This window comes from Scatophagus argus, chromosome 7 (assembly GCF_020382885.2).
Source record: "Scatophagus argus isolate fScaArg1 chromosome 7, fScaArg1.pri, whole genome shotgun sequence".
In the NCBI taxonomy this organism is placed as follows: Eukaryota; Metazoa; Chordata; class Actinopteri; family Scatophagidae; genus Scatophagus; species Scatophagus argus.
In genome coordinates this window covers 9,969,664-9,994,544 of record NC_058499.1, presented here as the reverse complement: position 1 = coordinate 9,994,544, position 24,881 = coordinate 9,969,664, and the positions used below count along the sequence as shown (strand labels likewise).

The 24,881-nt window shown below is 43.0% G+C and overlaps 2 protein-coding genes and 1 long non-coding RNA gene across 11 annotated transcripts; 2 read left to right on the top strand and 1 right to left on the bottom strand.

Moving 5' to 3' along the window:
• The first annotated feature begins 147 nt into the window (after window positions 1-147).
• zmp:0000001167 (protein phosphatase 1 regulatory subunit 12A) lies at window positions 148-14,855 on the top strand. Of its 4 annotated transcripts, none has more exons than XM_046394416.1 (25): window positions 148-528; window positions 3,664-3,794; window positions 4,012-4,130; window positions 5,111-5,267; window positions 5,418-5,562; window positions 5,668-5,742; window positions 5,864-5,943; window positions 7,072-7,277; window positions 7,399-7,508; window positions 7,598-7,792; window positions 7,963-8,045; window positions 8,147-8,236; window positions 8,411-8,512; window positions 8,600-8,695; window positions 8,796-8,886; window positions 9,005-9,136; window positions 9,229-9,331; window positions 9,442-9,545; window positions 9,733-9,792; window positions 9,887-9,909; window positions 10,012-10,075; window positions 10,166-10,270; window positions 12,181-12,231; window positions 12,491-12,541; window positions 13,513-14,855. In XM_046394416.1, the coding sequence occupies exons 1-25, from the start codon at window positions 253-255 to the stop codon at window positions 13,597-13,599; spliced, it is 2,736 nt and encodes a 911-aa protein (XP_046250372.1). In that variant the 5' UTR covers window positions 148-252; the 3' UTR covers window positions 13,600-14,855. The 4 variants fall into 4 exon arrangements, with proteins under 4 accessions (XP_046250372.1, XP_046250371.1, XP_046250374.1 ...); XM_046394415.1 differs by having other exon boundaries at window positions 7,595-7,792; XM_046394418.1 differs by lacking the exon at window positions 8,147-8,236 and having other exon boundaries at window positions 7,595-7,792.
• A 2,509-nt stretch (window positions 14,856-17,364) lies between these two features.
• On the top strand, window positions 17,365-24,394 carry pgghg (protein-glucosylgalactosylhydroxylysine glucosidase). Of its 5 annotated transcripts, XM_046394254.1 has the most exons (15): window positions 17,365-17,501; window positions 17,617-17,768; window positions 18,243-18,566; window positions 18,651-18,861; window positions 18,940-19,375; window positions 19,465-19,584; window positions 20,594-20,725; window positions 20,795-20,906; window positions 21,182-21,254; window positions 21,334-21,470; window positions 21,561-21,694; window positions 22,361-22,456; window positions 22,544-22,641; window positions 22,765-22,988; window positions 23,952-24,394. In XM_046394254.1, the coding sequence occupies exons 3-15, from the start codon at window positions 18,323-18,325 to the stop codon at window positions 24,026-24,028; spliced, it is 2,094 nt and encodes a 697-aa protein (XP_046250210.1). In that variant the 5' UTR covers window positions 17,365-17,501; window positions 17,617-17,768; window positions 18,243-18,322; the 3' UTR covers window positions 24,029-24,394. The 5 variants fall into 5 exon arrangements, with proteins under 5 accessions (XP_046250210.1, XP_046250213.1, XP_046250209.1 ...); XM_046394257.1 differs by lacking the exon at window positions 17,365-17,501 and having other exon boundaries at window positions 17,508-17,768; window positions 22,765-22,906; XM_046394253.1 differs by lacking the exon at window positions 17,365-17,501 and having other exon boundaries at window positions 17,508-17,768.
• Window positions 23,014-24,836, bottom strand: LOC124061915. Of its 2 annotated transcripts, XR_006843836.1 has the most exons (5): window positions 24,647-24,836; window positions 24,462-24,561; window positions 24,266-24,323; window positions 23,930-24,047; window positions 23,014-23,474 (listed from the first exon to the last, which is right to left on the bottom strand). It is a non-coding gene; the product is annotated as an uncharacterized LOC124061915 (long non-coding RNA). The 2 variants fall into 2 exon arrangements; XR_006843835.1 differs by lacking the exon at window positions 24,266-24,323 and having other exon boundaries at window positions 24,647-24,828.
• Between the last annotated feature and the right edge of the window lie 45 nt (window positions 24,837-24,881).

Here is a 24,881-nt window from a genome sequence, read left to right as displayed (position 1 = left end):
GTATTTGTTTTAGACGGAAAAGCAACCACAGTGAAGTACTACGAAAAAATACGGTCACGTCCTTGGCAAAACGAATTTCCGAGTAGCACTTGAAGGCAGCATAGGTCTGCCACTGTTCAGTCAGAAGTTCGCTCTGAAGTTCATGGTTTGTTTCCAGTGTGTGTCCACCAGGGGGCGCATCCCGGGAGAGGCTCAATCCAAACCGTCCTCTCCACTTCTCCTCGTACCATGAGCTGAATCAGACCAGGGAAGATGGCGGCCACTGACCATTCCCGGTCCGAAGCTGCCAAACAGCGACGGCAGGATCAGCTGCAGCGATGGCTGGGCTCGGAGACGGATCGGACGGGATCGGAGGCCCGGGAAACCTTGAGCGTTTCCGGGACGCGGCGGGCGAAAGTCCGATTCGCACAGGGAGCCGTGTTTATGGCCGCCTGCTCCGCCGGAGACCGGGAGGAGGTGGCAGCGCTGCTCCGACAGGGAGCTGACATTAACCATGCCAATATAGACGGACTGACAGCGCTTCACCAGGTAAGTTAAGAAAGTTACTGTTACCAACTTCGTGTTTAAGAGGTAAGTTGCTGCTAGCAGTCGCTCGACTAGCGGCAACGTTTCAGCATTTGCCCGTTAATGAGCGTCACAGCGGAGAAGCCCTAACGCTAACTTACCGCCGAGTTAAGAGGCAAAAAGTACGTTAATCCAAACGTTTCCCTTGCTATTCAACGTGGCAGCCACAGTAACGTTAGCTCAAACTAAACTCTCACCACCTTCTCGTCTCCTGATTTAATTTCGCCAGAAGCAGCTTTTTTTTGGCCTTTGTAGACAGACATAGTTAGTTTATTAGCCTGTTGGTAGGCCACTGCTGTCTGTAGCGAGTTCTAGGCTTCTTTTTCTAACACACACAACACAAAAATATGTGGATGGAAGTGAGCAGTAAAAACCGGTCACACCAGAGCTTGTGGCATCATTTTTAGACATTCATTAGCACTGACTGGTAGGCTTGTGTCAGACACTCTCTGATGGGTTCTCAGTAAAATAGTAGGTCACAGAGGTTTTCATCATCCGATCATAAGGTCTTTGGTATTTTTCTTTTCTCAAGCAAGTCTACGAGAATACCAACATCAACGGGGCATCTGTGGCAGAATTGAAAGAGGACCATTTAACCTTTAGTTGTTAATTACAGCTTGAGGATTGTGACTTCTGCATGTCCCAAATTGGCTGCGCCTCTTTCTGAGCATGTTCCAGTGTTAATGCAGCTCAGTCAGGTCCGTCCCTCCCTCCCCTCGACTTCAGTCATAACACAGAGGAACCGTCTGGACAGCATCACTGTCACACAAGCCCTCACTGATGCAGTATTTCCTCCACTTTTATGATACCGCGTGTCATAAACACATTGCTCTCTTCGCACAGTCTCCAGGATTTAATTTGGATATCTGAGCGTGCTAGGCAACATCATAGATGTGGTGCTTTTTAATTTTCCTGCCCACTGGAGCTGAATTGTAGTTCAGCTGGCCTGTGTGCTCCTGGTGATGTCATGCTCAGAGATGATTGGTGTTTTCCCTCTCATGTGAGTGTGTATTTGATTAAGTTGCCTTGCCATGACCAGTTCAGATGACTAAGTGAGCATGTTTCTGTCTGGATGTTGGGTAAATGGTGCCCATTTCTGCCAGCCCACACATGGGACCGTCACCCAGTGTGGTCCTTCTCCTGCCCTCCATCCTTTTCTCCCCTGTTGCTCATCGGTTGCCTGGAAACCAGAATTAAATATAGGCCCACACTTGCAAACTTTCCATCTTCTCCATCCAGTGCTTTTCTGTCGTCTCCACTATGCTTTCCCTCTCTTTTGTCCTCCTCCTCCTGCTCCTCGTCCTTCCACTTTTCTCCCTGTCTCTCTTTCTCCCTCTTCCTCCCTTTGCCAACTCCCCATGGTGGGGACTTTAGGGATTTCAGATGAAGAAATGGAAAACATTCCGCTAACGGCACAAGCTGCTGTTGTCAGAGGCGATTTCCACAATGAGTCACTTGACAACCCAGTGAAGGAGTCTGCTGGGTGGCTGTGTGTGCACCCTCGCATCACGCAGGGTGCGAGCGTTGTCCTCTGTTCATTCATTCAGCTTGGAGCACCCACTTGTTCAGTGGGCTCTCCCCCTCTGCTGCAAGTCAACCCTCCTTTTGACTTACAAGGTTCCTCTGTTTTGGACTACGAGCCTCATGGTCTCAAAATGACCACTTTTTTTTTTTTTTTGTCTTTTCCACCCTACTACCAAACTAATTATATTATATTATGAGCGAGGGTGGAGACTTGTAGCAGCTTTGTGATTAGTTGATTTAGCCCAAAAGAAAAGCCTCTTACAGTAGGTGGCTTAAGGCGGCCTGGTGGACAGGGTTCTGTGCAGCTACAGACACTTGCTGCTGTGACATCCTGCAGAATAACTGTGGAGATAGCGAGCGGCGGGTTGCACTGTCACATTAATTAAGGAGTGCGGTCTTGTTGAGAGCAGACGTCGTCTCATCAGCTGTCAATGTTGAAATCTGACGCATAAACATGTTTCTTGTTTGGGTTTCTGAACATGTATCTTGACAATATGTAAAGCTAAGTGGGTAACAAAATAATTCATAAAGGTTTTCTTGACTTTTTTTTTTTATTATTATTTGTTTTGTACTTGCAAAGATGGATTAATAGTAATGTGTGTGTTATATGTGTGTCTGTTCCTTTCACCAGCACAGATTAATCCTTTGCTGTTTAAATCATTAGAGAATCATTCATATCTTTGTTGTAAACACCCAATTCAGGCTGATTTATGTCTGTTTTAGAGCTACCTGCTAGTACACACTGCCAAATCTTCTCAAGTGCTTTTGGCCTCTGTGGTTGGCGATGTTGGTCTGTTGGTCGGCTGTTGCACCCCTTTGTTCAACACTGAAATATCTCAACAACTATTTGAGGGATTGTCATAAAGCTTAGTATAGACATTCAGGTCCCCTCGGAGGATGAATCCTTTGACTTTTCCTCTGACTGTTTCTGTGGCCCCAACATGAGGTTGACATTTTGCTTTTGTGTGAAATGTCTCAACAGCTTTCAGGTGGATTGTCATGTGACTTAGCACAGACATTCAGGTCTCCGTCAGGAAGAATCAAAATGACGTTGGTTTTGTTTTGCAGCATACACAGATCCTATCTTCTGAGGGTTTTTTCTCATAAATATTAGCAGAAATTAAAGGAACATGTCAACATAATACCATGAGGTCCTCATGGGATTCATCTTGGGACTTGTGTTGCATCACATTGGGATCTTAGCTTGTCTTTGCCTCAGGAAAAACAGCTAAATAGATTCGCTGTCTCACTCATTCCACTGTTTTGGAAAGTACTTGAGGGCTTTTAGCAGCCCACTTAACAGAAAATCATTACAAAGAGTAGACACAGTAGTCATTGTTTTAGCCCCAGAGCTTCAGTTGAATTTAATAGATTTTGGAAGTGACTGCAGTTTTGCCTTTCACAACAAATCAAATGAGATGGGTCAAAGACCCTCTTTACTATACTGAAACTGGACTGACTGATCCTTACTGTCTGGTTCCTATTTTTTTTATTTGCGTAGGGGGGATTCTTAAGATAAAGACAAACAATAAATGTGTATAGCGGTCCGTCATGTGGCTGTGTGTCCTCTGGCAGGCCTGTATTGATGAAAACGCGGAAATGGTGCAGTTTCTGGTAGAGAGCGGGAGTGATGTCAACAGAGGGGACAACGAGGGCTGGACTCCTCTGCATGCTGCAGCCTCCTGTGGCTTCATACAGATAGCTAAGTGAGTATTGACATGACAACGCTGACACATCACTATCTTTTATAATTTAAATAGTCCTGAGTATTTCTAAGGCTTAGGACCACACTGAATTTAGAGATATACATTGTACAGAGTATTGTAATGGACAGTGACAACAATGTCATGTAATAAAGTAATATGTATTCTACTGAAGTCTAGTTTTAGTGTCACTATGATGACTGTATTTTTGTTTTTAAAGATATCTGATCGAGCATGGCGCTCACGTCGGGGCGGTGAACAGTGAAGGGGAGCTTCCTCTGGATGTGGCCACGGAAGACGCCATGGAGAGGCTTCTCAAAGCTGAAATCAAAAAGCAAGGTGAGGAGTCACTCTGTGCCAACATTAACTCCTACAGTCCAACTTTTCAGTCCTGTTGAGGCGTGGTTGTGCATGTGATCTTCTTAATCTCATGTACAGCCACAATGTTATGTGACATGTAGGTGTTCTCATCAGGTCTAAGGGTAATTTAAATATTTGACAGCAGTCACGACTGTGTGATGATGGTTAAAATAACCATTTCTCAGTTACTAGTTATAAATAATAAATGCTAAAACTACATTGTTTTCACATTCAGTTTTGATGTTTAGTTGTGTTTTAATAAATGCTTTAAACCTTTTAATTGTGGAACCAATACATGTTAAGTTATTATGCTAAATGAACTGAGAACTTTTCACTTCATTTCATTTCACTGATGGGTGGATTATGTCTTTAAACACTCTTGTTCTTTACATGAAGTGTCAGATCATAACTTGCAAATGGCAGCTGAAAGTTAGCTGCCGATACTTTACGTAATGTGAGCACAGTGTAGATGATTAGGAGCGTTTAGTTAGGCCTTTTCTGTTTACTTTGTGAGGTTTCAATGAGCAGTTCTGAACAGCTTTGGCATCAGCTAATTTTTTCCCCAATAAAAGTAAATGAATTATTGACATCATCTACTTTGGGCATTTAAAAAAAAAAAAAACAGATTTGAAAACCAATGAATGGCCCCAAAACTTCCTTTGCATTTTTGTCCTGTTTTTACGACACGTCTCACCCAGAGAAGACAAAAATAGGCAAAGAAATGAGGCCAGAGTCACTGTGTGTCGAATGCTCTGTGACCTCCATAGCACTGAAGTGTACTGACTCTCCAGGCTTATATCTTTATCACGGTGAAACTGAATGTCACACTGAATATTTTGTCTGTTATCCGCAGCTTGCGGTATGTGTTATAAATGAAACTGACACCTAAGTTTATTTTCTGTTTCTAAAATTAAATTTGTGCTTGTGTCTGTGTTTTTATTTGACGCTGTTTGTCACAGGAATTGACGTGGACAACGCCAGAAAGGAGGAGGAGAGGGTCATGCTTCATGATGCCATGGCGGTGCTGGCAGGAGGTGGCACTCTCACACCTCATCCAAACACCAAGGCGACCGCTCTGCACGTTGCTGCTGCCAAAGGCTACATTGAAGTCCTGAAGTGAGCATCAGACCACACACACAAGAGCAATGACGGCTTGTTAGCGTTTGTCTTATTTTGGTATCACGGCGAGTTGGACTTTTTTGTTTGTTTTTTCATATTCTACTCCTCCTGGATATCCCTCGCATCCTCTCTCTCTCCTCCCTTCAGGGTGCTGTTGCAGTGTGGGGTGGATGTGGACAGCCGGGACATAGACGGGTGGACGCCCCTGCATGCAGCGGCTCACTGGGGACAGGAGGAGGTGTGCACCCTGCTCTCCGAAAACATGTGCGATATGGCTGCTGTCAACAATGTGGTGAGCGAGCAATGCAAACAATCTTTTCACTTGGCACGAACCGCTGTAATCTAAACCTCTGCTTGTGCCGTGGCTGATGATGATTCTCTGTGAACGTCTTTGTAGGGCCAAACACCTCTAGATGTTGCAGATGAGAACCTTGTAGACGCTCTGGAGGAGCTACAGAAGAAACAAAATGCTGTGAGTCTGCTTCCACACGGGCTCTGTGACTATCTCACTCAGTTAGATAAACCTGATATGATTGATGGGGTTACAGCAGTGAATGTTCTCTGTGTTTATGCATGTTTATATTCCTTTTCAGTTACGCAGCGAGAAAGAGAAACAGACCCCTGTTATTGAGACCAGCACGCATATCTCCATGGTACCAGTTCGCACACGCAGGTCAGTGCCAGTGTGTGTGTGTGTGTTTGTGTTTGTGTGTGTCTGGGCACTCGCTATGCTGTTCCTCAGTTGAATCCCAGTAATCCCAGTACCAGTAGTTTGCATGCAGATGTGACCAGTCCCAGCATTCCTTTGAACCACTTTACTTTCTATCCAGTGACATTACACTGGGCAAACGTAGCAATTAGCAACAGGCTCCCAGGGTCATGCTGAATACAAAACTATTTTTGTAGTGTGTATGGTACATGTTGATGAAATTAAAAGATATAGTATATCTGAAAACACAAGCATATATACTTGAGTTTGGCTCAGTTTTAATGGACAGGAGGAGACATAAGAATAAGACCAAGAATAAGAATAATAACTGGCTTATTATGACTGCCATCACAAAGGAGAACAAAAATACAAGAAACATTTAACTAAAATATCTTTTGAAAGAGTTTCTAATTAGTGCTTATGGGTGGATAAAATCCTCCCTCAGTTTAAGTACATTATAGATCATTTTAAATCGCTGTCATAAAATAAGACCAAACATAAGACCGAAATAACTGACAACTATTGCTTGCAATGGTCTGACACAGCCAGAGATGGCATAGTGATAGACGCCTCTGCATTAACAATATGCTTCATTTGGCGTCATCTCATCATATACTTATTTATATTGTCCAACTCTAGTAGCCCTTAAGCCTTTAAACTTTATAGTGGTTGTAGTCAAGAACAGCAGAAGTTAATTTTTTGCATATGAAAAGCCTACATGGTACACTATAATTAGTACAGCGCATATACTTTGTAGTATACAGTATGTGCATTGTTCCATCCTTTGTTTGGAGGATCTGTTGCTGTTAAGTTTGTATTCTCACATGCCGAGGAAGGATTATAAAACGCGTGAAATCAGTGATTTAAAAGAATTAAGAAGGTGTAGGTAGAAGTTAACAGTCAGCTAAATGTTGACCCAGTGGTAAGACAGCAATGCTGCTGCACATGGCACCATAGATAGTGACCCACCATTCCACCCACTGACGTGTTGCATGCCCGCTCTAATTGGCTGCACATGGAGTGATTGCCCTCACTGATCAGCTCCCTGCATGCCACCTGTTGTTCCACCCCACCTTGGCCCCGCCCCCGCAGGACTTCAATCTCTCGTATGAGCAGCAAGGAGAAGATCTGCCTCCACGAGCGCGAAAAGCACCCGCCCCCCGCCCTGCCGAGCAGCCCGGCTGAGGATGAGGAGGAGGAAGGCCAGACGGGACAGAGCCAGTCTCAGAGCCAGGGGAAGGCCTCTAGCAGCTCCAGTTCAGAAGAGGAGAGCGAATCGGAGAGTGACGCGGAGTCGGGTGAGAGAAACTGCTGCTGAGAGAGGAGTTATATTTGAGATATAATATCAGATGGGTTTTATGCCTGTTTTTTCTTATTTTACTAGTGAATTATTCATTTCTGACCTTTGTATGGTTGCAGAAAAAGCAAAAAACAGAGAACTCATAAACAACTTGAACAACAAACGCAACACCACCAGCCTGCTTCCTACCTCCATGTCAACAAGTACTGCTGCAAGCCAAGTGAAAAAGGTAAAGTATGTGGAGCTGTTATTTAGAGAACATCAAGTGTGAACAATACTGAACGATAAAGATGATTACTTTGGCCGCCTCTGTAGCAGGACGCAAACAAGCCTCCAAGTACCGAGGCCCCAGGCTCGTGGAGAACGTCTCTGAGGAAGGCGGGCAGCTCGGTGACTCTGGGCTCAGCTGGACTGTCCGACTCCAGCCAAGACCCCAGCAGACCTGCAGAGACCGGCCTGGGCATGACCCGTTCAGCCTCCAGCCCCCGTCTCAGCTCTGAGGCCGAGACGAAGGTACACACTACATGCCTTCACATGATTCAAGGATTTACACAGCTATGAAACTGGCTATTATTTTATAAATCTAATATGACTCCAAATAGAGGCTTCTTTCACAACTTCCTTTTGCTGAGTCACATTAAAAAAACAAAAACAATAAAAATCATCTCACTTCTTACTCTCAGGAGCCGAGGCTCGCCCGGGTACCGCCCATCCCGACACGGAGACTCTTCAGTATTCCAGACAGCAGCCCTGACAACTCCAACAGGTGGGGCCTGTGCCCTCATGTGCTTCTGCGCTTGTGAAACCAGAATCTGCTTTTCTGAGTCATTGCATATGTGCCCTTGTCACCCCGTCTCTCTCTCTCAGTTGGCTGAGCCGTAGCTCCTCTTACACCCGGCGCCTTCATAGTCAATCAGGGAATGATCTCACTAGCTCCACCCCCTCTTTGCTTCACAGGTCAGTCAGCTGCTCACAGCCCGTCTCGTATTTGTTTGCTCTCCTGTTTGTATGTGATTGTTTTTGCTCTGTCACAGCTTATTACGTTCCCCTCAGCAGTGAATACTAATTTGTGTGTGCGTGTGTGGCTGTGAAAGATGCTTTTTGTGTTTCCAATGGGCTTCGTCTCTCTAGCTCATCTTATGGAAAGAGACTGGATGACCCCGCTGTGACCTCAGCCAGCACAGGAACAAGCTCTGCTGGACTCAGCCGCCTTAATAGCGTCTTGGCCCAGAGGTACTTCATTTTGATACTCCATTTTCAAATCGTTTACCCGATTTATCTGATGTATCTGATGGCAGCACTCTTATCTTTCTCCTTAAGGCTTCCTCAGGAACAGACAGAAAAGAAGGATCAGTCTGCCACCTCCAACTCTCAAGGCACGACCACAGGCGAGCAGGAGACCAAGCAGAGGCGCAAGTGAGTCAAGGCTTTTGTTTGTGTTTATAGATGGAAAGGGCTGAGGTTTGTAAATTGATGATGGTGCTGCATTGAAACTAAAAGTATGTGACTGGTGTAGGTCATACCTGACACCAGTGCGAGATGAGGAGGCAGAGGCACAGAGGAAGGCTCGCTCTCGACATGCACGGCAGTCCCGCCGCTCCACACAGGTAACAAACATCACCTGCTCACATCTTAACTGTACACCCTGGTTTGTTATTTTCAGGCATATTGGATGTCAGTCGAGTAGATAAGACCACGTTCTCTCTATTTTGTTTTTGTATCAAGGGGGTGACGCTAACAGATCTGCAGGAGGCAGAAAAGACGATGAAGACGGACAACAAAGGGAGAGAAAAAAAGGAAGAGGAGGAGGAGAAGGAGAAAGAGAAGGAAGCAAAAACCAAGAAGGGAGAGGAAGGGGTGAGAGCCATATTTCACAGTTATAGGCTTGCGTTTGCTGTACTTATATAACGGCATGTGACATCACATAGCTGTGGATACTGTGTTTACAGGAAGTGAGCTGGAGGTCTCGTATTGCCAGCCTGCAGAAGTCTGACCTGCTGGGCCTCACACAGCCCACCGGCACTGCACGACCTCAGACATCTGACAAGAGAGGTAACACATCACCACTTCCCGTTTGCCAACAAAATCTCGAGCTTGAAGATGCGGCACTTGTTGAAATGTCTGATTTGCTCTTGAACGACTGCTGTCTGGCTTTGTTCCAGATGTTGAGGCCAGCACAGGGGAGAGTGAGACAGAGCGATGGGCCAGGGAGCGCAGGGAGAGGAGACAAGCTCGGGCCAGAAGGAAGGCACAGAGGACTGGGGAGGTAAACATCTTTTTATCACGATGGGTAGCACACCATCCTAACAAGAAAAGACAAATTCAACAGCGGCAAACATCAAGGGAAGTTCGTTAACATGAGCAGCAGTGAAAACAGCAAATCCAATATCCAGTGTTGTAACTTGACTTTAGTGTTTTATAGCAACATGCGTTGTTGTGTATATCATCTGCAGAGCGATGACAATGACCCGAGTGGAGAGGAAGAGTTCTCAGGCAGTGGGCTGGATCCACAGGTGTGTGTGTTTGTGTTTATTTGTTTGTGATCTCTAAGGGACTGAAACCTTAGACACCGACCATAACTTGTTTGCTTGTCTTCTCTGTTTACAGACAGTCAGGCACTTGAGTTCCAGGTACGAATTTAGCCTTTGACCGGTTTGATTTGCCCTCTTTCTCCATTCAGTCAGCACAATCTCTGTGATAGCAGTATCTCTGACCTCTGCTCATCTACTCAGGTCAGACATCTCCTGTAACGACTGTACCCAGGGAGGAGGTTCTGAGACCAAGGATTTTAAGAAGGTCAGCAGACAAAACTGACATCAAGGTCTCAAAATTTGACTTTCTTATTTCTCCTGGTTATTTACTTCTCTCTGTCTGTCTGTCTGTCAGTTGTTCGAGGAGGTCTCCAGAGAAAACAGTCAACTCCAGGCTCAGCTACAGGACACCCAGAGGATTGTCAGTCAGACCAGGCTGGAATTGGAAAAGGCCACACAGGTGACTCAGACTCAGACTGTTATTGTAAATACCCCTGTGCCAAAACAGAAAACTTGGGATGGTAATTGACAGGTTTTACAGTAGTGGCCAGTATTTACATCCTTTTCTATGTTTAGTTCTGGTGGCTATTACTTGTAAACATGTTGGTTTGGGTATGCAGATACTACTTTTTAAGATGGAAGTGATGTTTGGGATGTTTCCATCTTTCTCTCTGTTTTTTCCTCGTGATTTAAATATTTTATTATAAATACAAGTCATTACCTCTATAGCCTCACTCAATTTGGCTAACTGTGGCTAATGTTAACGGTGGTATGGACTTGTCTTGGTTTGTGCTCCTGTTGCACCACGGTTAAAGACATCACAAGCATTTCAAAGATTTTGTCACAAAAGTAAAACAAAAAAAACAGCAATAGGCATCGTTCATAGACATGAATCAGCTGGGTGTTCAGCAGGTCTTTATGCATTACATAGACAAGGATAAAATAAGGCAAATGTGCTCAGCTGTTAGATGAAATAATGACCTGAGTTGTGTTCATTGTGTTTTGTCTTTAGCCCATAAGTTGAATTCACTCTGTAATGTGAATTGGAAAGTGACTGATTGCGGACGCAGCCATGTGTTTTTGTTTTCCTGCTGGTGGCTTCATTCCACTCTCTCTCAGTCACATGATCTAAAGATGATGTCTTACAAGAATCTGACCCGAGAGATTAAAATGGGACTTTTTAACTATTGCAAGCAAGAAACAGCATGTTGTTTTTCTTTAAAATGAAGAGTTATATTGATAAGCACCAGCTCCTAGTCGCTAATGTTAGCTAACGTTAGCAAACACATAATACTGTGTAACTGACATGCTTTACTTCATGACCACTTGTGTGTTGGGGCCAGAGGCAGACTGGGAATCTAATGTCAGTCCAGGCCAATCGCCACAATCACTCCATTCACAACACACCACGTACTCTAAGCATTTTGGTAAAATAGTCTTTCTGTTTACTGTTCATGCTGGTAACATATCTTTTACTTTTCGTTTTTAAGAAAAACATCCAAAATAGTTGAAAACATCCATGTGTCTTCGGTTTCAAGGGTTAGTCATTTGCACTTCTATAATTAAGACAACAGGAATAAATAAACATAACACTGATGTGGACTTTTCGGAGTGTTTGTTTTGCACCTGACGTTTCTTATGTTTATGCTAATGCTTATCATTGTGAAACTCTGGTAGCCCTGAGTAAATTAACATGATTCCCCCTGGCAGATATTAATTAAATTAAAAAATTAAAAATATTGTTCAGGTCCAGATTATTTACATGTGTTCGCATCACCTGCTCTCCTTCATACATGATGAATTTTTTTAAAGCATAGAATAAACTTGGGAAAGGTGTTGTGATTCAACCTGCTGAGGGTGGCCTTGCTCATATGTTTTTTTCTTTTTTTAAACCCCAGCCATGTTCCTTGCATGTGAAGCTATCTGTAATTTTACAGCATTTCGCAGCACTTTCCTCCTGAGTTTTTCTCTTTGTCATGCGCTCACTCTCAGCTCCATGTTTTCTTTCTCTCTCTTTCTGCTGTGCTGTCCGTTTTTTTTCACCGCACTGCTTGGCCATGCACTCTCCACGCGCTGAAGGAACGCTGTGTGGATGTGGATGTGTATGTGCATGCGACCAACTGTGTGTGATGACTGACAGAGATCTTACTACGGGGTTGAAAACGGACGAGAGGCTGATGGTCCTGCAGTTCAGAGGGACTGCAGCTGACTCTCTTTGACATATGAGTAGGCCTAAGCAGCATTTTTGGCCTCACACTTCAGGCCGAGCGGCTTGCCAGGCCACGGGGAATTCTGTTGGTGCTCCCGATGGCCAGTCCGGGGCTGGTTGGGGTGATGATGTTAATGTTATGTATTTGTTGTATCCAACAGAGGCAGGAGCGCTTCAGTGACTGTTCGGCCTTGCTGGAGCTGGAGAGAAAGGTAAAGCATGATGTCACTTGTTATTGTTGTAGCTTCAACTGCCTCACTACAGCCACCCCTGCTGTCTTTTGATGCCACCCCCTTCACATACACACACACACACACACACACACACACTTTGTACAACTTTCTCACATGTTTTCACTTACCTTTTGTGGTCTACCTTCTTCTCCTCATCACCCCCCCACCCCATGCACACACACACACACACACACACAAACACAAACACACACAATCCCTCGCATCTCCTTGCCATCAGGACCGGAGGATGTTGGAGCGGCGGATGGCAGAGCTGGAGGAGGAGCTAAAGGTGAGGACACGTTCTTATCATGGCCACAGACACTTTGCATGCTCCTGCTTGATTAGCTTGGCTTTAGCTTGTGCAGTGTTGTGGAGGTACACTGTGAAGCTGTGTCATGCTGCAGCGTGTCAGGTTTTTGACTATTTTTGTTCTGTTACATGTGATGGATTAATCTGGTCATTTTTCACATTACCTCAAATGGGTATTTTTTACCAATCTCCACTCTCATAACTGTTGAAGTGAAACACAGTGACTCATTTATAAATTGTCTGACCTTACTTTTCAGTAATTAGGAATGAATACGTGAAGGATGTAAGCCTTTAAAGGTATAGTTCAACAGAACATGAAATAAGCAGAGATATGCTTATTTCATGTGTTGCTGAGAGTTAGATGAACAGATTGATGGCATTCTCATGAAATCTCCTGACAGCAGCTGGCACAATAAGATGAAATGCACTTGTGGCAATAAATTCATTGTAACTTTAATTCTTGCAACTGCTCCCGGTTCTAAAAAAAGTGTCCAGCGTGTAACCTGTTTGTAAACACACAAGAGGTATCTATTAGTGAGCTTTGTAAGTGCTGGAAGGCAGATTATGTTACCTTCGTATGGAAGCTTGTTTCCCCTGTTTCCAGTCTTTATGCTAAGCTAACTGTCTGATGGTTATAGCTTCATATTTACTGTACAGTCGTGAGTGTTATCAGTCTTTTAATCTAACTCTTAGCAGTAAAGCAAATAAGAATATTTCCCAAATGTCAAACTATATGTTTATTCTTTTTTTAAAGAAGCTCTAATTGCTTCTTAAAATATAGAAAATGTCCACTTTTAAATGTAACTGAAGTGTAATTGAGTGCTTCTTCCTGCTATGAGTCTATCTGCTGTGAAAACTGACATGAAAACAAACAATAAAATCATATATTGAAATTCAAACTGGTTTTAAATTTTAAGTTGTGTTTAACGTGAGCTCAATTTTCACCAACAGGTTCTGGTTGACCTGAGAGCGGATAACCAGCGTCTTAAAGATGAAAATGGAGCACTGATCCGTGTCATCAGCAAACTCTCCAAATAGACAGGGACAGAGACACGCATGAAGAGCAGGGAACCCCCTCCCTCCTTCTCACCATCCATCCATCCATCCATTCATTCGTCCATCCCTCCTTCCTTCCTTCCACACATTCCTCCTGGTGCCAAAGAGCAAGCGAGTGAACGAAAGAGGGGGGAGAGAAGCATCAGAATGTCCTACGTTACGTGAACACCACAGCTTGTCTTGGATTGTGATGCCACTCTGAACGGCTGGAGTGGCTTTTGTGTGCCTTTTAATGCGTGTTTGACACAGGAAGAACTATGGCACGATGGCCTTTGGCTTTGGTCAGAGGCTCCCACAACAGCAACATGAGACTTGACAACAGCCAGAATGCCCACGGCTGGTGCAACTCACAAAACACAACATCTAGTCCGACTGTGCATCAAGGGTTACACTGACATGCACACACATTCCTCTGCGTGCATCACGTACTTCCCGGATGCACGATCCACGAGCGCACAAGGCAGCTTGGGCCTTAAAGCTCCCACTTTATTATTTATTTTTTTTTGTGAACACACTCATGTCACACATTCACAAATTTACCCCACTCACAGTTCAAATTTTAGGTCTTGTGAAGCTCTAAAGGTTTTGGTGTAGTTCTTTGAAAACCCAACTCTGAAATCAGGCTCTTCACTTTCAGCCATGTCCTGATGACGACCGGGGGAGTTCATGATGCTCTGTTGGGTTGTTTTGTTTCCACATGCAAGTGTTTGAACCCACCTACCTCTCCACCTATGCACTTCCCCACATTCATTTTTATTTTTGTGACCACAGACACACACTCCTTGCTCTTTAAAAAAATGACCACAGAACCAGGTCAGTTGACCACAGCACTTTACTCTGCAAAGCAATAAACGATCTGCGAGGTTTAGCCCGTCCTCCAGGCAGACACACTTATTTCAGAGCAGCGCCTTCTCACTTACCAAGTGGAGGGAGAAGTTACCCATAGCTGAAGGTCAAAGGTCATTGCACAATTATAGAAATTGCTGTTCTGTCAAAGCCTATTATGCTATGAATGGTTTTAATTATTGCCATTGACAAAGATATTTTCATAGTTTTTCATTGTTGATTCCTCTCTTGCAGGAGAGCATGGTCATGTATATTATCTGTGTATAAATATTAGTCTTGAGTAATAATACCCTTTTTGAAGTAAAATTCCATGTAGCCTTTCTTCACATGTTGGTTTTCTAATATATTGAATGGATGTCTGCACCCTAATAAAAAAAAAAAGTGTGTTTGTAGTGACTGCCTGGTTTTTATGGACCGCTCTGTCCACACTAAAATTGTTGCTTCATGTGAAATATTCCTTTTAGATCAGGACTTACCCCCATGTCGTACCCATCCACATCACTGAGTCTCGCTTAGGTTCTGTGCTTTATAGTAATGTGCTGTGACCGGTGGTGTGCTCAGATTGGTCACTTTTGGGATTTGTAGTCACCTTGTTTGCTTTTTTTGTTGTTTGCTTCACCAATCCCATACTTGTATCATCTCTGTGTACAGTTGTTCTGTTTTCTGGTAGCCAGATGCCTTACATCACTGGGGAGAAAGAAAGGGGGAACAGCTGCAACACTACGACTCTCTCACACAGACACACACACAGCGAGGATAAGATGCATTTACAGTGTGTTTGGACTGCTGCATCAATCTACAGCTGCTCCCTGGTGGACCGTGCATCATGTGTGGCTTGACTGACAGGACAGAAATAAGTGTGATCACATCTGTTGGATGAGCGCTCAGTGGACGTCTGGGCAAAAGCTGTGAGGCTCCTGTTGTCTTTTTAGCTTTCGTCCATTTGCATTTAAGTGAAGTTAACACCAGTCATCCATCTGTTTGTCTCATCTGAGAGCAGAGAGGTGGACCACTGTCCTACAGGGTAGAAGTACTGACAACAAGCTGAGCTCCTAATAAGGAAGGGCAGGCTGGCCGAGGCACTCTCTCTGTAAATATCCCTCTGGTCTGAGAAAGACAGAGGAAGGGAGCTGAGGAGGAAGAGGGAAGCGGATGGATTGCAGCCTTATATGGACAAAGCACTGCTTTTCCCAGGGTTTGTGGCTCTGACCCCCGGCATGATGCCAGGTGCTACACAAACAGCTCCTCAGCGCCACCAAGTGGTGCAATTAATGAAGTGCTACTTTAAAAAAGAAAAACAACTAATCTTCAAGTTCTACCTTGTAAAGGCAAACCGTGTCAATATTTGGTTATAATTCTTGAGGTGATATTATGTTTACATGGTGCGTATTCCTCCAGTGATTTCACATTACATTGCCAAGAAGTTTGAAACAGACAGATTCAAAATAGAGGCAAAGCTGATCTCTGGTATGTGTCCAACCTAAAAGCAAATGTTGAGGCCTCCAATTTCCCATAACACCTTTAAATATTTCATGAAACTTTCCTGAAATGCCCTTATCTTTCAAATCTCACGCTTCTAGTTTGTAATGTAGGCCTTCTGTACTGTATGTATGTGGCCCGAATTTGAAGTCTGGTGTCACCAGGTTTATTTTACTTTGGAAAGCTCATCCAGAACATCACACACACACACACACACACACACACACACCATATGGTTGTTTTACAGGTTGAGTGGTGATATGCCTGAGAACCCTGTGAATGTTTCTGTGTGGTCTAATCAGATCAAAGACAAAATCAGCTTTAAGACAAAATGGGGGTTGTTGCAGGAGTGTGTGTCTTTAGGAGGGGACCTCAATAGGGGCTTCTTGATAAGCTGTTACCTTGACTTTTATGCCATTGTTTTATTTATAGAGGTTTTAAAAGTATTTTAGGACATGTTATGCCTCTATTCAAGAGCAAAAATGGGGAAATTACAGGAAATGAGCGGAGAGAGAATTGGGAAATGACATGCAACTGAGGTCCTTGGCTGGGACATTGTGGTTCATGGCTGACACTTTAACCCCTAGGCCACCAGATCACCAGCTGGATCTCATTTTGTGCACTGTGTTAAGTTAAAAATGTCGCTGGTAGTGGTTGTGGGGTTGCTTTAACAGCTTCTACTCATGATCCTTACAAAGACAGGAGCAACCCTGATTGTAGTCAATAAAAGATTTTTATAGCACTTTTCAGAAACAAAAGACCTTCAAACAATGGAATAAAATGTAAGCCAAGAAAAAATTAAAGCAAATAGAAAATGCATATGTCAATAAAGGGCAGATTTTTGTAAAACCCAATATCATAAATATGCACGTCTTCAGAAGAGATTTAAAAGAGAAAACTGAATCTGACAGCGGCATTTCCTTGGACAAGTTGTTCCAGAGGTTCTCGCCTCTGACAGAAACTTTTTATCTAAGATAATCATGCAGATTGGTTGGGTAAATAATGAAAACGAGAGCTAACAGCAAAAAGTGGAAAGGGGGAATTCAGAGCACCTTGTAAGCACAGCAGAGGTGACAGGGTTTTGTTTGGAGAAAGTGACGTGATACTTCTTGGAAAAGATGTAAACACTCTCCCCGTGACCTGGAGAGTATTTTTACTGTCTCAGCCAAGTGGTCCTGGTGTTTTAATTGTACATACGGACGCACAAGTTGGCGGCCAACACAGCCTGTAACAAGACAAACTGTCCACCTGTTAAAGTCTCTTAAAGCTGGGAGCTGATATGATACGTAGTGTCATTAGTGCACTATTTACATTTCACTAAAATCTAATGAGGACGTTGAGTAGGTAGTGGTGTCCTTTCTATTGATCCACTGCACAGGGGAGTCCATTCTCCGTCTTATCCTCCACATCAAATCCATGCCATGTTTTCCAGCACACAAACACCGGTGCCGGGTTTTCTTTGCAGCACGCAGCGCTGCCTCCTGCAGTAGTGAGGCTTTGGTACCGCAAACCTGAGTCCACTTCATCAACTCGGTTTGAGTTCTTTGTTTTCACGAGAGGTGAAAGGAACCAAGAGCACACGAGCTGCTTTTTTTCCGTGCTGTTAAAGTGAAAAGAGCAAGCGGATTGGAAGCTTCCACCTTTTTTTAAAAAACTTTTTTCTCTTTGTTGCAGAAACAGATGCTTCTTCCTGTTCACGTGAGAGTGAAACATTCACACTGTAGTGGTGCTGTGTTGGAGGCAGTTATGCCGGATGCTTAGGCAGACGTTTGACTGCAACAACGCCGGCTAACTTTCAGGAGTGGCTCAGCAAGATCATCGAGATTGTATGTTTAGTGATTTACCGGTGAATGCCTTCAGAGTAGTTAACAGTTTCAGGCAGATAATGAGGACAAAATATTTGTCCTGCAATTTACTTTTTTCTGATCTTTGTTTGTTATTTTGTTCAGTGACTGTGGCTCGTTTCTCTGAATTTCTGTTCACCTGTTTGCGATGATGTGTTAGGATGACGTTTGGTCTTATGACACAAAAGTGTCAAAGTACACAATCTACAAATAGCCTGTACTGGCAGGACCTTGTGAAAAGGGTGTTTTTTTCTGCAGTAAAAATTTCTAGTGTTGATCTTAAGTCTCTTACTCTTGCTTGGTGAGGTTAATATATTTTATATTAATCTGATAATATTGAATACATCTGCACGTAATCTTTATAATAACAGAGGAAGTGTAAGAGTAGAGACTTGATGTAAAATAGAGGTGTTTTTAAGTTGTGATAACAAGTTAAATAATCTTTCATTGTTCAAGAGCTGGGGCTCACTCAACGAATGAAGACACAAGACCTCTTGGTTCAATTCAAGCTTTCCAAATAGAAATACTTACTCGCCATGTCCGGTGACTCAGACCCTTACATCTTTTCCACTGACATCTTACCATCTGACCACCGCTTCCTCCCTCCACTGGCCAATGGGCTTCTGGGATGGAGGGTGTACAACGATATCATGCACATGGGTGGTGTGTATAATGGGGAGGGTGGACGGTGTCACCGAGCGGATGTCCCCTGTCCTCTAGCCGTGGAGGTTGAGTCAGAGGAATCAGTCCAGCACACCTACAGCCTAGACACCCACACAGGTAGCCTCTGGTTGCAGAACATGTGTTGCTGCCGATCTTATTTCATTCTGTGAAGAATTATCACTGTCTCATCTTCTCATCCAGGCATTTTTACCCACACTCTGAGCTCAGCAAGTGTGACCATCTCGCAGTCATTGTATTCACACCGATACTACTCCAACCTGATGGTGATGGAGGTTCTGTTGGTGCGTCAGGTTACTTCAGAGGAGCCGGTCAACATTAAGCTGGTCACTTCATTCACACCTCAGAGCAAAGACATAGTTTTCGAGTCTGGTCCAGATTACAAAGGCGGAAGGTAAGGTAAACAGAAACACATTTTTGTCCATGTAGCACAAGTATGATATCTTACACAGTCTACATTCCTCTCCCTCAGGCACATTCTAGGACAGACAAAGAGTGCTGAGTACCCAGGAGGTTCCTGTCCCACAGTACACCTTATCTGGACCCCCATACCATCCACTCTGACACTGCTTCCAGAGCAGAGCCAGGCTCGCTGGGGCTTCTTCCTGGCTGTGGCCAACAGTTTAGACACTGCTGAGGCCAGTTTTGATCAGGGCCTGAGTCTGATGGCAACTGGTAACCTGCGTCCGTCTCATGAGAAGGCCTGGAAAGAACTGTGGCTGAAGAGCAAGGTAGAGGCAACAGGGTCAGAGAAACTCTGCAAGGCCGTGATTGGCTGTATGTTCTACCTCCTCAGTGCTTTTCCCTCCATACATGACACCTCCAGCTCTTTCGGAGGAGTCAGTCCCGGTGGTCTGTCTAATGGTGGGGATGGTCAGGACTACTGGGGCCATGTGTTCTGGGACCAGGTATGGTATGATATGATGATATGTTATCTGCATGTTGTTTGTTTCTGTTGTGTGATGTCTAACACAATGACCTTCCCTTCCTGTGATAGGACATTTGGATGTATCCTGCTATAGCCCTTTTCTATCCAAAGCTTGCCCGAGCTGTGCTGCAGTACAGGGTGGGGACTGTAGATGGTGCAAAGTATAATGCCGAAAAACTGGGCTACAAGGTATGGTGATCAGTATGTATGTAGCTGACGCAGAGAGCTTAACACACAAGAGTTGCTCTTTATAGTCTGTCAATGGAAGCAACTGTGCGAGTGTGAAAACTGTTGGATGAAATACAACAGACTCAAAGATGTGATACAATAAAGAAAGGGTAGACCAAAAGGCCTGTCAACACCCATAACCGTTGCTTTTAAACACTATATATTGCTTAATATTTACACAAACAGAAATATAAAAAAAATAAACACTGCTGCAACTTTTTCTCTCTTTGCTTTGTCTTTGTGAGGTCGCACCACAGGTGGAGACTCTAGGAAGTTGACATGCGTGACCAACAAGTTGCTGCATGCATCCTGTATTTTTTTTTGTATTTCTGTTTGTTTGTGGATTAAACAAGATGTAACATGTTTGTCAGTGAGCTTTAGCCCTCATACACACATTTTGTTACTTTTGGACAGAGCCTGGTTAGCTTTTTTCCCTAGGTTCAAGTGTTTGCGCTTAGCTGTTTGACCTTCTGTCTGTATAGCATGTAGTCGTGAGAGAGGTATTGATTATCTGATCTAAATGTTATCAAGAATGCAAATAAGCATATTTAACAAAATGAACTATTCCGGCATAACAAGTTAAATACATAACATCAACAGCTAGCCCAGTAGTTAGCACATCAGGCGTAAAGAGCTAGCATAAGGGCTAGCTTGGAAGGCCCTGACTTGAACACAGAGAAACTAATCTCTCCAAATGCTTTACTTTTAACAAATGCAATATCTGCAGATAATAGTCCAACAAGTGCACTTTATTAGATGCTTGACCTGAGATAAAAGTGTCAGGTAAACTGCAGTTGTGGTTTGCAGCTAGCAAGATCATGTACACTTGAAGCCAGCTGCCGGTGGCAGAATAACCTGGCTGGCTGTGTTTTGGGAATGATGATGATGTTTTTCTTTCTCCGTGTTCTACATTTTAACAATAACAATGAATATGTGTGAGTCTTCTGAAGAAAAGATGCTGTCTTTCCAGGGACTAAAGTTCCCATGGGAGAGTGCTGTGTCAGGGAGAGAGGTGTGTCCAGTGGACATTTATGGACAACAAGAGATTCACATAAATGGAGATGTCACCCTGGCCTTCCAAAACTACCTCTACCTTACTGAGGTATACTCTTTTATGACCATCATATCATCTCACCCTGCATGTTGGTATTAATTGAGCTCTTTGTTGCAGGATCTGTCCATGTTTAGAGACGGCCAAGCTAGTGAGGTGATCTATGGTGTGGCTGATTACTGGGTTTCTAGAGTAACGTGGAACCCTCAGGACCAGAAGTATCATCTCTTAGGTAAAGCTGTTTACTAGCACTTAACATGATTGTTGGGCAAATTCTTTAATATTAGCTGAACTAGAATCTGATTTCTCTGTCACTGGAAAAACGTGACTTTTTTAATTTAATTCCCTATATTTTCTATTTCTAAATATATTTTTGATACCTAAAAATGCTATATAAACGTAACTTTCATTACTAACTTGTGAGCATAACTGTATGATATGTATGTGATCATTACATAATTACTAGAATTGAAATTCTATAAAGCTTTTCCCCGTTGTGTCATTTAGGTGTTATCCCACCTGATGAGTATTACTACAATGTCAACAACTCTGTGTACACAAACACAGTGGCCAAATTCAGGTACCTGTATTGGAATATTTCCCTCTTGCGCATGTCAGCTTATGAATATCAGTAATACAAAAAGTTTCTCATTTGTCAGTCTCCAATTCGCTGTTGATTTGGCTGCCCTCCTCCAACATCCCGCACCAATAGAATGGCAAGAAGTGGCCGACCGGATCAAAATACCTTTTGACCAAGAATCCCAGTACCACCCTGAGTATGATGGCTATGTTAAAGGTTATTTTCTTCACCTTTCTGACACTGACCTACATAAGAAAAATGCATGTCCATAACATTATGTCAGAATGTCTTTTGGATCTTTCACAGGTCATCCAGTGAAGCAGGCAGACGCAGTGATGTTAGGCTATCCACTTGGATTGCCAATGCCTTCAGAGGTCAGGAGAAATGACCTTGAAATATATGAGGCGGTTACAAACCCTTATGGGCCAGCCATGACATGGGTAAGACACAGCATGTTGTATTTATGAGATAAAACTTGGCAGTGGTGGAGCAAGTATTCAGATCCTTTAGTTAAGTAAAAGCAGCAATACCACAATGTGAGAAATGCACTTAAAAATCTGCATTAACAGTCTTACTTAAAGCTGCTGTAATCAATATTTCTATCAATAAAGAAGCAAATGAGTATGTAAACATGAAAGGAGCTATAGTGTAGTAATGAACTGTCAGGTCTATGGACCATTTTCATCTGTTTCATCTAATTTCTTTTTACTTCGACTCTCACAACTCTCATTAGCATCTTTCCTCATTAAGCAGCTGATTTCAGCTAAAAATGCTCTTATCAGTCTGTCGCCTGCTCAGCACCAAATGGGAGTGAGAAGAAGTTACTGACTAGCTGGCAAACTTGGTGGAAGAATTAGCATCTCATTGCCAGATACTTCTCAGGAGATGGTAGAGACTAAAAACAGATCTGAAAGAGTCAGGTAGAAACAGGTCTATCAATATCTGTTGGTAAATGTCAGATCAGTTAGTTAATTAGTTGCCTGTGGTACACATAATTGCTATGCATTACAGTGTCTCCTTGCATTGAATACAGAAGCCTGTTGTTGCTGTTATTTCTTCAATAATTAATGTACTTTTGCATCAATGTGTTTATTTTCCATTATAAGAGTATGTTTGCAATCGGCTGGTTGGAGCTTGGCGAGGCTGAGAAAGCTTACCATTTACTTGAGAAGTGCTTCAAAAACATCCAGGGACCGTTTCAGGTATCCTTACTCACACACCCTCTTAATACAAATGCTTGCCTTTTAACTGAACATTGAGTGAATGTGTGCAATTACCTCTCCTCAAAGGTATGGAGTGAATCATCAGATGGCTCTGGTGCAGTCAACTTCCTTACGGGTATGGGAGGATTCCTGCAAGCTGTGCTGTTTGGTTATACTGGCTTCAGGTCAGTCATAAATCCTTCCATCTCACACAATGAATTTATATCTTCTGTATTTGTTTATATACAAATGTACAGAGCACATGGGCAGTGATGCAAAGATCTACAGGCTGTTTTTTTTTTCTCTAGAGTTCAGAAGGACTGCCTGGCCTTTTCCCCACTTCTTCCCAATGACCTTTCTGAGATCTGCATTCGTGGTGTGAGCTACCTGGGCTGTCAGATGGACTGGCTGCTGAGGAAAGATGAAGTTTGTGTCATACTGAGGGAACAGGCAAGCGTTAATGGCACTGCTAAGTCATGTGATCTACAGGTTGTCCTGAAGAAATCAGGAACCAAAATCCCTCTCATGCCAGGTAACACACAAGCAAAGATAAGCAGTGATGTCAGAACAAGGTTTATTTATGCAATAAATATGAAAGTGTGTACATTAATAATAAAAAGAACGCACTTCACCTTCCACAATACAGCACAAAAAAATACAAGCAAATAGCTTACACATTACAGAAAGATCAAGATCAATAAAAATGAATAACAGTAGTACATGATATCTTATGTAGTGCATAGAATTTGAATGACAAAATAAGATGCAATGATGAGGAAAGCTCACATGCAGTCTTGAACTGCGTGTGTGTAATCTTTTACAACCTCAGAAATGGCATGATCGGTTTTATCCAGGGACAAAATAATGGAGTCACACAACAGTCACACTCTCCATTTAATGAGAAATGGCTCTTCAAATGCTTAAGCGGCAAAAAGACAGACAAGCTTTTATTACAGTGATAGTGCAGAAAACTGGGGGCTCCAGGGGTTGTCAGGGCCCTTAGAGAGTGACATAGCACCTATAAGAATAAGACAATGTGATTTCAGTGTTTTCATTATTCATTGTCTAATTCATTGTCTAATTTTGTTGTTGTTCGATGACAATAAAGGTCTTGAATCTTGAATTATCACACACAACGATGTGAAGCTGCTTGTTTGCAAATTCGCACCTAGAGGAATTCAGTGTATCAGCAGTTTGATTAGAATGATGGCAATACACTTTTGAATAAACATACTGTAATGCAAACTCCACCCCAATTGAAAAAGGTACACGATATCTTCCATTAGAGGAAATACTGAAAATTGCCTGTCAGTGGGCCATTACTCAACAAGCCTGTTTGTAAGTATTGTTCTCTGCAGTCTCAGTTTCAGAGAATGTGATTTTATTCAGCACTTCAGCACCCTTGCTTTGTTCCTAGATTTCATGTTGCATATTTCTTCATGACACTGATGTAACAGCGTATTATTAATTTACCTGTACACCTCTGTATTTTCAGGGCAGCCAGTGACTTTTCCTCGAGAGCCTGGGTGTGTTTGTAAACTGCCTTCGACGTCTTTCTGTTGGCCTCTTTGAAACAGCAACAGTGACCGTCCTAAGCATTTCATTTACCCAGATTAAAAAAGTATGTCAAGCAAGTTATTTTACAGGTAAATCTAAATTACTTTTAAGTTTTTACGCTTCCATTCATTTGAGCAACCGTGGATAAAATGGATGAAATAAGTAGCTGTATGTAAGACAGCGGTGCTACAAATAAGTGCTTTGTTTGTTTTGATATTATCAAAAGAAAATGAAAAAGAACATTTTCACAACACATTTGTCAACTCAGTGGATCTTGCCGCTGGCTTGTAGCACTGTGGAGGACTATGACCTACGAAACCATAAACCAATTAGATTGTATTGTAAATGAAACGTATTCAAATAAAACAATTGACATTCAGTTTAATTTTCATGTTTCCATTTCTTGTTGATGTGTTATAAACATTGAACAAATAAAAAGTGTCCTTACCTTACTTTGGCGAGCTCCAATGGCTTTTGTTGTGTGATTGATGGCTTTAAATATCCTGTGGCTTTGTTTTCTGGAGGAATGGCAGTAATGGTCTCACAGTCTGCAGGAGAGGATGGCAGGAAGGACAGACAGAGTTCATCACAGAACACAAAAAAACGAGATTGTGCCTCTGGAACTCACCATACCTCATCAACCCATAATAGTCATACTTTTTTCTTAAAATAGGTTCATAATCGTTTTGTGTCTTAATTACTGAAAGTACAGGAGATAAAACCATTGTCAAACACGTAAAGCATGCGCGAAGAAGAGGAAATCCTGGCTTATATCAATTGGTTGATTTAAATCTGAGCAGCACTGTAACTCCGCCCTGAACTTCAGTGGGGACGCTCGCTTTATATGTGTGTGTCTACGGTGTCCGCA